The sequence below is a fragment of the Dipodomys merriami genome, unplaced genomic scaffold (assembly GCF_024711535.1).
Source record: "Dipodomys merriami isolate MVZ:Mamm:240054 unplaced genomic scaffold, mDipMer1.0.p SCAF_242, whole genome shotgun sequence".
Taxonomy (NCBI): Eukaryota; Metazoa; Chordata; class Mammalia; order Rodentia; family Heteromyidae; genus Dipodomys; species Dipodomys merriami.
Window position 1 is genome coordinate 1125551 of NW_027203849.1, and position 14179 is coordinate 1139729.

General features: G+C 38.6%; 1 protein-coding gene across 3 annotated transcripts in view; it reads left to right on the forward strand.

The window, feature by feature from the left end:
• The window catches only part of LOC138835944 (exportin-1), a 55948-nt gene extending 42022 nt beyond the window's left edge, over window positions 1–13926 (forward strand). For all 3 annotated transcript variants that reach the window (XM_070034515.1, XM_070034516.1, XM_070034517.1), the window contains 12 exons: window positions 56–237; window positions 317–473; window positions 555–718; window positions 948–1082; window positions 3271–3454; window positions 4275–4381; window positions 7859–8053; window positions 8849–9017; window positions 10930–11064; window positions 11150–11309; window positions 11437–11533; window positions 12891–13926. In XM_070034515.1, coding sequence (XP_069890616.1) covers window positions 56–237; window positions 317–473; window positions 555–718; window positions 948–1082; window positions 3271–3454; window positions 4275–4381; window positions 7859–8053; window positions 8849–9017; window positions 10930–11064; window positions 11150–11309; window positions 11437–11533; window positions 12891–13037 — 1832 coding nt within the window. In that variant the 3' untranslated portion in view covers window positions 13038–13926. The remainder of the gene's footprint in view (window positions 1–55; window positions 238–316; window positions 474–554; window positions 719–947; window positions 1083–3270; window positions 3455–4274; window positions 4382–7858; window positions 8054–8848; window positions 9018–10929; window positions 11065–11149; window positions 11310–11436; window positions 11534–12890) is intronic.
• Window positions 13927–14179: the final 253 nt, after the last annotated feature.

Sequence of the window (14179 nt, forward strand, 5' to 3'; positions counted from 1 at the left end):
TTTTTGTGACACATTGTTATGCTTGGTAATATTTGGCATCTTTCCTTTTTTGTAGTTTACCTTACTCATCTGGATTATGTAGATACAGAAAGAATAATGACTGAGAAACTTCACAATCAAGTGAATGGTACAGAGTGGTCTTGGAAGAATTTGAATACGTTATGTTGGGCAATAGGCTCCATTAGTGGAGCAATGCATGAAGAGGATGAAAAACGGTTTCTTGTTACTGTTATAAAGGTATGTGACAAATATGTAAGAAATAGCATTAGGTAGAAATTTTTTATGATGTAAAGCCTAAATTTGTTTCCTTTTGCAGGATCTATTAGGATTATGTGAACAGAAAAGAGGCAAAGATAATAAAGCAATTATTGCATCAAATATCATGTACATAGTAGGTCAATATCCAAGATTTTTAAGAGCTCACTGGAAGTTTTTGAAGACAGTAGTTAACAAGCTGTTTGAATTCATGCATGGTAAATTTCTTCTTTCAATTTTTGTTTTTTAAATTGTGTTAAATTCTGTAAAAAAAAATACATACATTTTTGTTTTGTTAGAGACCCATGATGGAGTGCAGGACATGGCTTGTGATACTTTCATCAAAATAGCTCAAAAATGCCGCAGGCATTTCGTTCAGGTTCAGGTTGGAGAAGTGATGCCGTTTATTGATGAGATTTTAAACAACATTAACACTATAATTTGTGATCTTCAGCCTCAGCAGGTATGTGATACATAAAGCCAGCATTAAGGTAGATATACTAATGGCAATAGAGTGCCATATTGTTGTACCATTCAAGTGTTTCTGGGAGAAATTTTAATAATAAGCCAACAACTTATATAAGTTTATTAATTAGGCTTTTAGCCTACATCAATTATAGTATTTTAAGATTTATAAATATATATATATGTGTGTGTGTGTGTGAAAGTTAAAATATGTCTTTTAAAAATAGGTTCATACATTTTATGAAGCTGTGGGATACATGATTGGTGCACAGACAGACCAAACAGTCCAAGAACATTTGATAGAAAAATACATGCTACTCCCTAATCAAGTGTGGGATAGTATAATCCAGCAGGCAACCAAAGTAAGTTATTTTTTTTATTAAGTTCTAAAGAAGTTGAATAGTAGTTATGATTTCAGTATTTTGAGTTTGTATGTGTTTGGTGGGGCTGTTGGAGCTCAAAAGAATTTTTTTATGGTATTGAATTTTTTTTTAAATTGTGAAAATACTATACAGAAGGGTTACAATTACATGGGCAAGGTAATGAGTACATTTCTTTTTTTGGGGGAGGGGGCGTCTGGTCATGGGGCCTGAAGGCTAGTCCTGGGTGCTGTCCCTCAGCTCTTCAGCTCAAGGCAGGCACTCTACCACTTGAGCCACAGCGCTACTTCCGGCTTTTTATTTTTCTGCTTATGTGGTGCTGAGGAATCGAACCCAGGGCTTCATGCATGCAAGGCAAGCGCTCTACCACTGAGCTACCTTCCCAGCCATGAGTACATTTTTGGGGGGGGGCGGGGTCTGGTCGTGGGGTCTGAACTCTGGGCCTGAGCGCTGTCCCTCAGCTTTTCAGCTCAAGGCTAACACTACCACTTGAGCCACAGCACCACTTCCGGCTTTTTTCATTTTGTTTTATGTGGTACTGAGGAATCGAACCCAGGGCCTCAGGTATGCAAGGCAAGCGCTTTACCACTGAGCCATCTTCCCAGCCCCATGAGTACATTTCTTATCAAGCATTGTTGCCTCCTCTTTGTTTCCCTTTCCATCCTTTCCCAATGGTATTGAGTTTTGAGCTCAGTTTGTTGTTGTGGTTGTGGTGGTTGGTCATGTGGCTTGGGTACTATCCCTGTGCTCTTCCGCTCAAGGCGAGTGCTCTATCACTTAGCCACAGTGCCACTTCTCGTTTTTTAGTGGTTTGTTGGAGATAAGTGTCTCACAGACTTAACTGTCCAGGCTGGCTTTGAGCTGTGATCCTCAAATCTCAGCCTCCTGAGTATCTAAGATTACAGGTGTGAGCCACCAACGCCGGCTGTCAGTTTTGTTCTTGCTATCTATGAACTATGCTTAACAGCATGTTTCTTCAGCCCTTTTTATTTTAATAATTTTTTCCCCCTCAGTCCTGGGGCTTGAACTCAGTGCCTGAGCACTGTCCCTGAGCAAATATTGCTCAAGGCTAGCCCTCTACCACTTTAGCCACAGTGCCACTTTCCGACTTTTTATGTGTATGTGGTAATGAGGAATTGAACTCAGGGCCTCATGTATGTTAGGCAAGCACTCTACCACTAAGCCACATTCCCAGCTTCTCATAATTTTTGAGATATGATCTCACATTTTGTGAAGAGCCTTACACTGTCTACCTCTTTACTAGCTAGGATTGCATGTATAAGCCACTACCAGTGCCTGAATGATCTTAATACTTGTGAAATTATGCCCTCATTCATACGTGCTTTTTTTTTTTTTTTTTTTTGGTCGTGGGGCTTGAACTCTGAACTTGGGCGCTGTCTCAGCTCTTCAGCTCAAGGCCAGTGCTCTACCACTTCAGCCACAGCACTACTTCCGGTTTTCTAGGGGTTTATTGGAGATAAGAGTCTCACGCAGACTTTTCTGCCAGGGATGATGGCTTTGAACTGTGATCCTCAGATCTCAGCCTCCTGAGTAGCTAGGATTACAGGCGTGAGCCACCAGCGCCCGGCTTATATGTGCTTTTTATGTGTGATCTTGCACAATTAAAACATTGAAGGTTTTGTTGATTCTTTTTTCATATTTTGATCTTAAAATGATAATATATCATTTTGTTCTTAGAACGTATCATTCCTTTGTTTATGGTACTGAGGATTGATGGCTAGGATTTACATGCAAAGCTCATGCTCTCCTACTGAGTTACAACCCAACCTTAAAGGTGGATTTGGTATTTGTTTTTATCATTTAGTACTGGAAGTAGGACAGTAGTTTGGGATAAAAATGGCATTCGTTTTGGTCGGTTGTGGGGCTTGAACTTTGGGCCTGGGCACTGTCTCTGTGCTCTTCAGCTCAAGGCCAGCGCTCTACTGCTTGGAACCACAGTGCCACTTCCGGTTTTCTAGTGGTTTATTGGAGATAAGAGTCTCACGGACTTTCCTGCCCAGGCTTGCTTTGAACCGTGATCCTCAGATCTCAGTCTCCTGAGTAGCTAGGATTACAGGCGTGAGCCACCAAGGGCCCTGCTCATTGTTTCTGTCTTAATAATTACATGGATAATTCTCATGGTATAAATTGTATTTTTTTTCTCCTGCAGAATGTGGACATACTGAAAGATCCAGAAACAGTCAAGCAGCTCGGTAGCATCTTAAAAACAAATGTGAGAGCTTGCAAAGCTGTTGGACATCCCTTTGTAATTCAGCTTGGAAGAATTTATTTAGATATGCTTAATGTATATAAGTGCCTCAGTGAAAATATTTCTGCAGCTATCCAAGCTAACGGTAGGTGATTCTGAAAATGATAGAATTCTATATACCATCAGTTCTGTCTTCATTGATGTAGCTCATAATTTCAGTGATTCTTAAACATTTAAAACTGGAATTCCCAAGTGTCAGGTATCTAAGGCAGCCTCTAAACAACTGTAATAACTTTTTTTCTTTAAAGGTTAGTCTTAGACTGGGTGACAGTGGCTCATTCGTGCAATCTTAGCTTCTCAGAGGCTGAGATCTGAAGATTGTGATTCGAAAACAGCTAGGGCAAGTTAAGTCCCTGAGCCTCTTATCTCCAATAAACCACCTGAAAACTAGAAGTGGCACTATGGTTCAAGTGGTAGAGCACTTGCCTTGAGCTGAAGACAGGGACAGCTCCTGGGTCCAAAGTTCAAGCCCCAGGACTGACTTTAAAAAAAAATTAGTCTTGGGACAAGAAGGATGAAGTATAACTGAACTCATTGTAGAGTGATTGCTTATCAGAAACAGAACCTCTAGGCTGGGAAGGTGGCTCAGTGGTAGAGCGTTTGCCTTCATGCCTGAGGCCCTGGGTTTGATTCCTCAGCACCACATAAGCAAAAAGAAAAAAGCCAGAAGTGGCGCTGTGGCTCAAGTGGTAGAGCGCTAGCCTTGGGCTGAAGAGCTGAGGGACAGTGCCCAGGCCCCATGACTGGACCCTTAAAAAAACCCAGAACCTCTATTCTTTGTCTCTCCCCCATTAGTCTAAAACTTATTTTTTCTGATAAATTCTATAAAAATCTAGTTGTGACTGCAATATACCTAGTAACAGTTGTATGTTAATGATTAAATTAGATCTACTCAATTGTTTTAGGTGAAATGGTTACAAAGCAACCATTGATTAGGAGTATGCGAACAGTAAAAAGGGAAACATTAAAGTTAATATCTGGTTGGGTGAGTCGATCCAATGATCCACAGATGGTAAGTGAAATAATGTTTTGTATTCTTGTTCTTTGATAATAGTCATTCTATAGAATATGAAGTATCTATACTGATTTTGCAAATTTCAGCACTGTTGGATTACTTTCATGCTGAAATACTTATATTCCATTTTCCAAAACTTTGTTACACACTATTGTGGGTAGTGATATGGCACTTTTTTTGGCTGATGACACTACTTGGGCTTGAACTGGGATCTTGAGCTCATACTTCTGACTGGCACTCTACCACTTGATCCACACCTCCACTTTTAGCTTTTTGCCAAATCCGAGATAAGTCTTGGATTTTGCCGATTCACACCTGTAATCCTAGCTACTCAGATCTGAAGATTGTTAGAAGTGGAGTGGTAGACCAAGTGTTAATGTACTACCTTTGAGCTAAAAAATAGCTCAGGGACAGCACCCAGAATCCTGTAAAGCCTCAGATTGACTGACCAAAAAAATAAGTTTTTTTCTAAGTCTTTTGTTCTGATTCCAGAAAGGGACATAGTTTTCATAAACTAAAACCATTTCAACTTGGGAAAGGTATAAATTACTTTTTTTTGGTTGGTCGTAGAGCCTGAATTAGGCCTGAGCGCTGTCCCTCAGCTCTTCTACTCAAGTCTAGCGGTCTACCACTTGAGCCACAGCTCCACTTCCAGCCTTTTCTGCTTATGTGGTGCTGAGGAATTGAACCCAGAGCTTCATGCATGCAAGGCAATCACTCTACCAGTGAGCCACCTTCCCAGTCCATACATTTAAGTATTATTTAAATAATATTAAGTATTATTTTCATGTCTTTGCCATAACTTGAGCCTTGGGAAATTACAAAGAATAAAAATCTAATCCTATTGTCATTGCTGTTGGGAAATAAGATTTTTACTTCGAGGAGGAGGCTGCAATGCTTGATAAGAAATGTACTCATAGCCGGGCGCTGGTGGCTCACGCCTGTAATCCTAGCTACTCAGGAGGCTGAGATCTGAGGATCGCGGTTCAAAGCCAGCCCGGGCAGGAGAGACCGTGAGACTCCGATCTCCAATAAACCACCAGAAAACGGGAAGTGGCGCTGTAGCTCAAGTGGTAGAGCGCTCGCCTTGAGCTGAAGAGCTGAGGGACAGCGCCCAGGCCCAGAGTTCAAGCCCCACGACCGACAAAAAAAAAAAGAAATGTACTCATTATCTTGCCCATGTAATTGTAACCCCTCTGTACAGTATGTTCACAAAAAATAAAAATTAAAATTAAATTAAAAAAAAAGAATTTTACTTCTGTTTTGTCCCACAGCGTGCCAGAACCAAACCCATGACCTCTTGAAAGTTCTAGGCACAGCAGCATTGAAAGTAGCTCAGTGGTTAGAGTGCTTGCCTTGCATGCATGAGACCTGGGTTCCATTCCTTAGCACCACATAAGCAGAAAAACCTGGAAGTGGTACTGGGCTCAAATGGTAGAGCTCTAGCCTTAAGTTGAAGAGCTGAGGGACAGCACCCAGACCTAGAGTTCAGGTCCCAAGACTGGCAAAAAAACAAAAAAAGTTCTAGGCACATGATCTATGATTGGAATTACATCCTCAGCTCAAACTTGTATAATTTTAAATTTTTCTTTGTAGAAGGTCTAGGATTGACATTGTTATTTTTTTTCTTTTTGTTGGTCATGGAGCTTGAACTCTGGGCCTGGGTGCTGTCCATGTGCTCTTCAGGTCAAGGCAAGCACTCTACCACTTGAGCCAAAATGTCACTTCCAGTTTTCTTGTGGTTAACTGGGGCTTCAGAGTCTCATGGACTTTCCTTGTCTTGGCTGGCTTTGAATCAAAATCCTTAGATCTCAGTGTTCTGAGGAGCTAGGATTATAGGCATGAGCTACTGAGGCACCTAGCTTGACATTATTTTTGTTTGATAAACATTTTACCAATTTGCTCATGCCTGTAAGCCTAGCTGCTCAAAAGATCTGAAGGACTGGTTCAAAGCCAGCCTTGGCAGAAAGTTCGGAGACTCTATGTCCACTTAACTACCAGAAACCCAGAAGTGGCAATGTGGCTCAAAGTAGTAGACCACTAGCCTTGCGTAAAAACAGCTCAAGGGCAGCACCTAGTTCTTGAGTTAAAGCCCCATGACTGACAACAACTATTAATTTTAAAACTTTACCAGTAGTATTCATTATATTAAAAATCATGAAGATTTTGTCCACTGGTTAGGTGGATTCTTGGTTCTTTACAATATCCATTTAAGAAATTGACAGTTATTCTTACAACTGAACAGCATGCCAACAATCCTCTTTTGTTTTTTTCTTTGGGTCATAATTTAACATATTATTACTTGGTATGGAATTGCTTTTTCTTGGAGCCACTCAATTTTAGGTGAGAATGTATTTGAACTATGCTGTGTGTGTGACCTTTCTCAATTATAGTGTGTATTTTCCTGCTTCAACTCAGAGATAATAGTTATTGAAATGAACTTCAGGAAATGGAAACAAAAGGTTTTTTTTCTTTTTGTCTTGTTTATCTGTCTTTGGGCAGGATAAGGGGGGGCATAGAAATAGAGGGACAAAGTGAATGAATGCAGCAGTGGTACTCACTAGACACTTGAAAATGAACAATTTGTGGATGGGGGGAAAACGGGGAGAAAGTGAGGGAAAAGGTGACCTGTTTTTTTTAAAAAATGTATTTTTTTTTTCCTTTTTTTGTTCCTGTTGAACTCAAGGCCAGGGCACTATTCCTGAGCTATTTTGCTCAAGGCTAGCTCTCTACCACTAGCCACAGCTCTACTTCAGGTTCTGGTTGTAAGTTAGAGTTAAGAGTCTTATGAGCTGGGTGCTGGTGACTCATGCCTGTAATCTTAGCTACTCATGAGGCTAAGATCTGAGGATCAAGGTTCAAAGCCAGCTGGAGCAGGAAAGTCCGTCTGTGAGACTCTTAACTCCAGTTGACCACCAGAAAGCCAAAAGTGGTGCTGTGGCTCAAATGGTAGAGTTCTCGCCTTGAGCTGAAGAGCTGACCGTGTTCAAGTCCCATTACTAGGAAACAAACACAAAACGTTACAGACTGCTTTGAATCACAATCTTCAGTTCTTAGCCTCCTGAATAACTTGGATTACAGGTGTGAGTCACCAGCACCTGGCTACGAAATGTACTCTTTTACCTAATATATGTAACTGTAATCCCTCTTCCCATCTCCTTTTTTTGTTGTTTTTGGTTGTGGGGCCTGGGTGCTGTCCCTCAGCTCAAAGCCAATGCTCTACCACTTGAGCCATAGCATTACTTCCAGCTTTTTTTGCCTCATACATGCAAGGCAAGTGCTCTACTACTGAGCCACCTTCCCAGCCCCTCCATCACCTTTATAATAACAAAATTTTTTTTTAAAAGCTTCAACCTTATAAAAGTGTATTTTTCCCATTTACTAAGGATTATCCACCTAAATCTTAGAAACACAGAATCCCCTAGTTGTTTATATTATGAAATTTAGACCTTTGACAATTTTATTTTTAAACAGGTAGCTGAAAATTTTGTTCCTCCTCTGTTGGATGCAGTTCTCATTGATTACCAGAGAAATGTCCCAGCTGCTAGAGAACCAGAAGTACTTAGTACTATGGCCATTATTGTCAACAAGTTAGGGGGACATATAACAGCTGAAATACCTCAAATATTTGATGCTGTTTTTGAGTGCACATTGAATATGATAAATAAGGTAAGTGATTTACATGTGATTTGTATAGTGGTAAATTCTATGGTATAGCCTCTATTCTTTTAAAGTATAAATGATCTGAATTTATTACTATATATTACTGAACTTAAGATTAATATTAGCTATCAGTTATTAAATACTAGATAGAGAAGTAATCTTCAGTTTTGTGTTATTTTTGGTTTTGGATTGGTGTGTGTGTGTGTGTGACTACTGAGTCTTGACTTTTTAATCAAAGCTGGCACTCTACCACTTAAATCATACTTCCACTTTTAATGGGGTTGAACTGGATTTGTCTGCCCCATCTGGCTTGGAACTGGGATCCTCAGGTCTCAGCTTCCTGGCTGATTAAGATTAAAGATGTGGGGCTGGCAAGGTGGCTCAGTGGTAGAGTGCTTGCATGCATGAGGCCCTGGGTTCGATTCCTCAGCACCACATAAGCAAAAAGAAAAAAGCCGGAAGTGGTGCGGTGGTTCAAGTGGTAGAGCACTAGCCTTGAGCTTAAGAGCTGAGGGACAGTGCCCAGGCCCAGAGTTCAGGCCCCACTACTGGACCCCCCCCCAAAAAAAAACCAACAAAAGATTAAAGGTGTGAGCCATTGACAGCTAGCTTTTTGTTTTTTGCATTTTTTCCATTTGGTCATTCATGTGTAATACATTGTACTTTCATCTTGAAAAGTTTGAGCTTACCTTTGAAATGATTGTCTTGTGGGATTCTTGTTTGTACTAAATTAAAATTTGCCTCTTTCCTCCCATTTAGCATGAGTAAGCCATTTAGATATTTGTTCTTACCATTTTTTAGGATTTTGAAGAATATCCTGAACACAGAACGAACTTTTTTTTACTACTTCAGGCTGTCAATTCTCATTGTTTCCCAGCCTTCTTAGCTATTCCACCTGCACAGTTTAAACTTGTTTTGGATTCTATTATCTGGGCTTTCAAACATACTATGAGGAATGTTGCTGATACAGGTAAGTATATAGAATAGTAAGTATATAGAATAGGTATACTTTTTTTTGTTAGCCTACTCAAAAACTATGTAATAGGTCCCTTTCTCATCTATTCATTCATTCTGAGGTTTTAGTTATTTGGAGTCAACCAGGGTCCTAATATATTAATGGAAAACTCAGAATTAAAAAATTCTTGGGCTGGGAAGGTAGCTCAGTGGTAGAGCGCTTGCCTTGCATGCATGAGGCCCTGGGTTCGATTCCTCAGCACCACATAAGCAAAAAGAAAAAAGCTGGAAGTGGCACTGTAGCTCAAGTGGTAGAGCGCTAGCCTTGAGCTGAAGAGCCAAGGGACAGTGCCCAGGCCCAGAGTTCAGGCCCCACAACCGGACCCCCCCTCCCCCCCCCAAAAAAAAATTCTTCACCATTCTGAGTAGCATGCTTAAATCTCAGACATAATGTATCCCTTTTGCCTAGTCTATTTATTCTGGACTTGTATGCTGTATTTGTCTTTGTTATCTTTACATAGTTATACAAAGGGATTACCATTCAACAAATCAGTTTAAATATAATTCTTCTTAGTCAATATTGGCTCGTTCATCATTCTCCCATTCCTCCCAACTCAACCCCTCTTCTCACTTATTTTCTTGTTAGATATCTCTATGAAATCAACTATGGCTCCAGCATTTCAGTATTGGTTGTGTCAATTATTGTTAATCATTTTTTTCCTGTGACTACTTTATAAACTTATAGATATGTGTTGGTTCAATATTGTCCTCCATTTTAGGATCTTACAAGGGGCTTTGGAACGTATCCTTCTCTAATAGGAAGGGGGGGAACTACTATATATATACACATTAGTAGTTGTACACTTATAAATTGGTTGATATAATTTCTTTTATAATGGTTTTGAATAAATGAATTATATGTGGATGTCTAAAAGTCAAGTGTTCTAGAGCAGGTCCCTAGGCAAAATAGAATCAATCTCTCTCTCTCTCTCTCTATTATATATATATATATATATATATATATATATATATATATATATATATATATATATTTTTTAATGGTCCAAGATCAGGACTCAAACTCAGTACCTAACTCTTTCACTCACTGGCCAGCACTCTACTGAGATGTATGTCCAACCCTAAGAAAAGTCTTATTGGGGCTGGGAAGGTGGCTCAGTGGTAGAGCACTTGCCTTGCATGCTCAAGGCCCTGGGTTCGATTCCTCAGCACCACATAAGCAAAAAAGCAGAATTGATTTGTGGAGATCACCATTTACAAATAAAATATATTTTTTTTAAAAAAAAAGAAAAATCTTATTAATTCAAGATGGGCAGACATTACTAAAGTTCCATATCCTCAAATGATTGTTCCTTTGTCCCCTATATACTTTCCTTTATAGCACTGAATCAACAAGGGATAGATATAAAGGAACATTCCAGTACAATTGTAGTAACAATGAAAACGTGTTAATAATAATGCAATACAAAAGCATGTTTGGGAGCATACATATATGTTTAGCCTAAAGTTTCAGAAATAGTAATAGGAGGGTAGTGTAATGGCTATAAATTACTTAGCTTTTAAACTGGCATTGATTGTAGGTGTATTCCATAACTTATTCAAGATTTAGGTTATTAATTGGTCCTAATCAAAAAAGGCCAATAGGATACAACTTGTAATCCTAACTAGATTCTTAGATCTGGAGGATGGGGGATTGAAGCCTGCCCCGGCAGAAGTCTTCAAGACTCCAGTCTCCTATAGATCAGCAAAAGGTTGGACTGGAGGACTGGTTCAGATGGTTGAACATCAGCCTAATAGAAGAAAGTGGAGTGAGGACACCGAATTAAAGGCTCATATAAAAGTTTTGAGTCAGATTATGAGAATACTTTAGTGAATGTTTATCAGTCTAATTATCTTTGTAACTTTTTTAGGCTTACAGATACTTTATACACTCTTACAAAATGTTGCACAAGAAGAAGCTGCAGCTCAGAGTTTCTATCAGACTTATTTTTGTGATATTCTTCAGCATATCTTTTCTGTTGTAACAGACACCTCACATACTGCTGGTAAGGATTTAAAACAATTGAAATATCAAGTATCCTAAATTGTTAAATTTCATATTAGGATTATTAATTTTCTTCTCACCAACAGGTTTAACAATGCATGCGTCGATTCTTGCATATATGTTTAATTTGGTTGAAGAAGGAAAAATAAGTACACCATTAAATCCTGGAAATCCAGTTAACAACCAAATGTTTATTCAGGAATATGTGGCTAATCTTCTTAAGTCTGCATTCCCTCATCTACAAGAGTAAATAATTTTTAAACACATTATTTAAATTTAAAAATTGCTACTTCGGTGTTCTGGGATCAAAACTTTTAAAACAACTAAATGTTCAGTTTTTAAGGATGATTAATCTTTGTGTTTTGATTTGCAGTGCTCAAGTAAAACTCTTTGTGACTGGGCTTTTCAGCTTAAATCAAGATATTCCTGCTTTCAAGGAACATCTGAGGGATTTCTTAGTACAAATAAAGGTATCTATTTTTTGCAGGAGTAAAAATAATAAGTCTAAGTGTAAACATTTAATTTTATCAGTACTAGTCATTTGAGCTGGGTGGCTGGCATCTCACACTGGTAATCCTAGTTTACTGGGGGGAAGGGGGGGGCAGGGGATAAGATTTGAGAATCACAGTTGGAATCCAATGGAGGCAGGAAAAGGGAATAAACTTAGTCATTTGATTTGCAGTATAAATCAGTTCATTTCAAAATAATGTATAGTGTTAGAGATCAAAGTATGAGACCCATTAATGAAGAGTTAATATTGGATTAAGACATTGAATTAAACATTGAATTAAGACAAGAAAGAAGATAGGATGAGGCCATGAAGAGGGTGCTGTTTTGAAGACTTAGGCAGTTTGTGTTTGTTTTTATTTGCTTGCTGTGTTTTTTTTTGGTTATTGCTGGGTTTTAAATAAGGGCTTTGCACATGTCAGGCATGTGCTTTGACATTTCAGCCACACCACCAGCCCTTGGAATCTTGTTAATATAATTGTAGATTATTTAAGTGTACATTGCAGTGCTGTGATTGAAATTGCTAGGCTTAGATTTTCAGGTATTGTTTTGAACCCATGGCCTTGTACATGCTATGTAAGCACTCAGCTATAGAATTAGCTCCCTAAGTATTGGTGTTTTGTAACCCAGACTGGCCTTGAACTACAGGTCACATGACTATACCTGACTGACATTTGTTTGACAGGGTCATGTTGCCCTTTCTGGGATCAAACTCCCCGGTTTAAGCAGCTTACTTGCCTCTTACTTTCAAAGTTATGCCGCACTCTTCTTTCTATTATATAATTCAAGTAACACTTTTTGCTGGCTTTTTGTGTTGCTGGTGAGTAAGTTGAGGGCCTTGTATGTAGTAAGTAGTAAGCACTTTACCATTAGGCAACATCCCCAACCCAAGGATTTAGAACAGAGGAGCAATTGGTTGACCTCTGTTGTGTAGGTTCTGCCATCTGAGCCAAGTTTCCAGCCCCTGTTGGCTTTAGTTGTTTAGTCTGGTTTTGTCTGAATCAGCCTAATGACAATCCTACTTAGACCTTACATATAACTGGTATGAGAGGCACATAAACAATGCCCACATTTTATTGGTTGAAATGAGGCCTCAATAACTTTTTATATGTGTGTGCAGGCATATATGTGATCACACCATGCCTCTTTGGTAACTTAGTTCCCCACCTCAAGTTTGGTGCAGTAATTTAAAGGCTGGCTTATGAATAATTTGTTTCTTTGTAAATTTGTAAATGACTAAATGTTTATTACTAGTTTTTTTCACCCACAAAGGCTTAATGAAAGCTTTTATATTAACATTTGAACTGTCTATTTTCATAGGAGTTCGCAGGTGAAGACACATCTGATCTGTTTTTGGAAGAAAGAGAAACAGCTCTTCGACAGGCTCAAGAAGAGAAACATAAACTTCAAATGTCTGTCCCTGGCATACTTAATCCACATGAAATTCCAGAAGAAATGTGTGATTAAAATATGAAGTCATGCTGGGTATTTTTTCTCTGCAGCACTTGTTTGCAGAAGAAAATAGCATCTGGATATTTGTCGACCAAAATGATGCCAATTTGTAAATTAAAATGTCACCTAGTGGCCCTTTTTCTTATGTGTTTTTTGTATAAGATTTTCTGTGAAATATCCTTCCATTGTTTAAGCTTTTGTTTTGGTCATCTTTAGTTTGCATGAAGTTGAAAAAAATTAAGGCATTTTTTAAACTTTTACTTCATGCCCATTTTGTGGCAGGGCTAGGGGGAAGAAGCAAATTCAATTTGAACATATTCTTGTAAATTCTAAAGCAGAATTACACAATTTTTCTTGGAAACAATACCAGTTTTAATTAGGGAGTATTTTCTCTAGCCTGATTTTCAGTCTAGAAGAAAAAGCAATGAGTAAAACAAATAAAAGGATTACAGTGCTGCATTGTCTGAAGTTAGCACCTCTTGGACTGGATTGTCTGTCTAGAGTACATGTATTACAAGTCTGTACGGCAAATTTGCAGCAAGATCATGTGCATATCATCCCATTGTAAAGCGACTTCAAAAATATGGGAACATGGTTAGTTATTTTTACAGAGTTCTTTTTGTTTTTGTGTGTGTGTGCTGTCGCTTGTCGACAACAGCTTTTTGTTTTCCTCAATGAGGAGTGTTGCTCATTTGTGAGCCTTCATTAACTCAAAGTGAAATGGTTAAAAATATTTATCCTGTTAGAATAGGCTGCATCTTTTTAACAACTCATTAAAAAAAAACAAAATAAAACTCTGGCTTTTGAGATGACTTATACTAATTTACATTGTTTACCAAGCTGTAGTGCTTTAAGAACACTACTTAAAAAGCAAAATAAACTTGGTTTACATTTATTTTCCCTTTATTGGCTCAGAATTATTTTGTATTAATGAGAGATTGTGTTTAACTATGGAAAAAAATTTTTTTTGTCGGTCATGGGACTTGAACTCTGGGCCTACTCACTGTCCCTCAGCTCTTCAGCTCAAGGCAAGTGCTCTACTACTTGAGCCACAGCACCACTTCCAGTTTTCTGGTTATTAATTGGAGATCAATTAATTGGAGTCTTGCAGATTGTCCTGCCTGGGCTGACTTTGAACCTCCATCCTTAGATCTCAG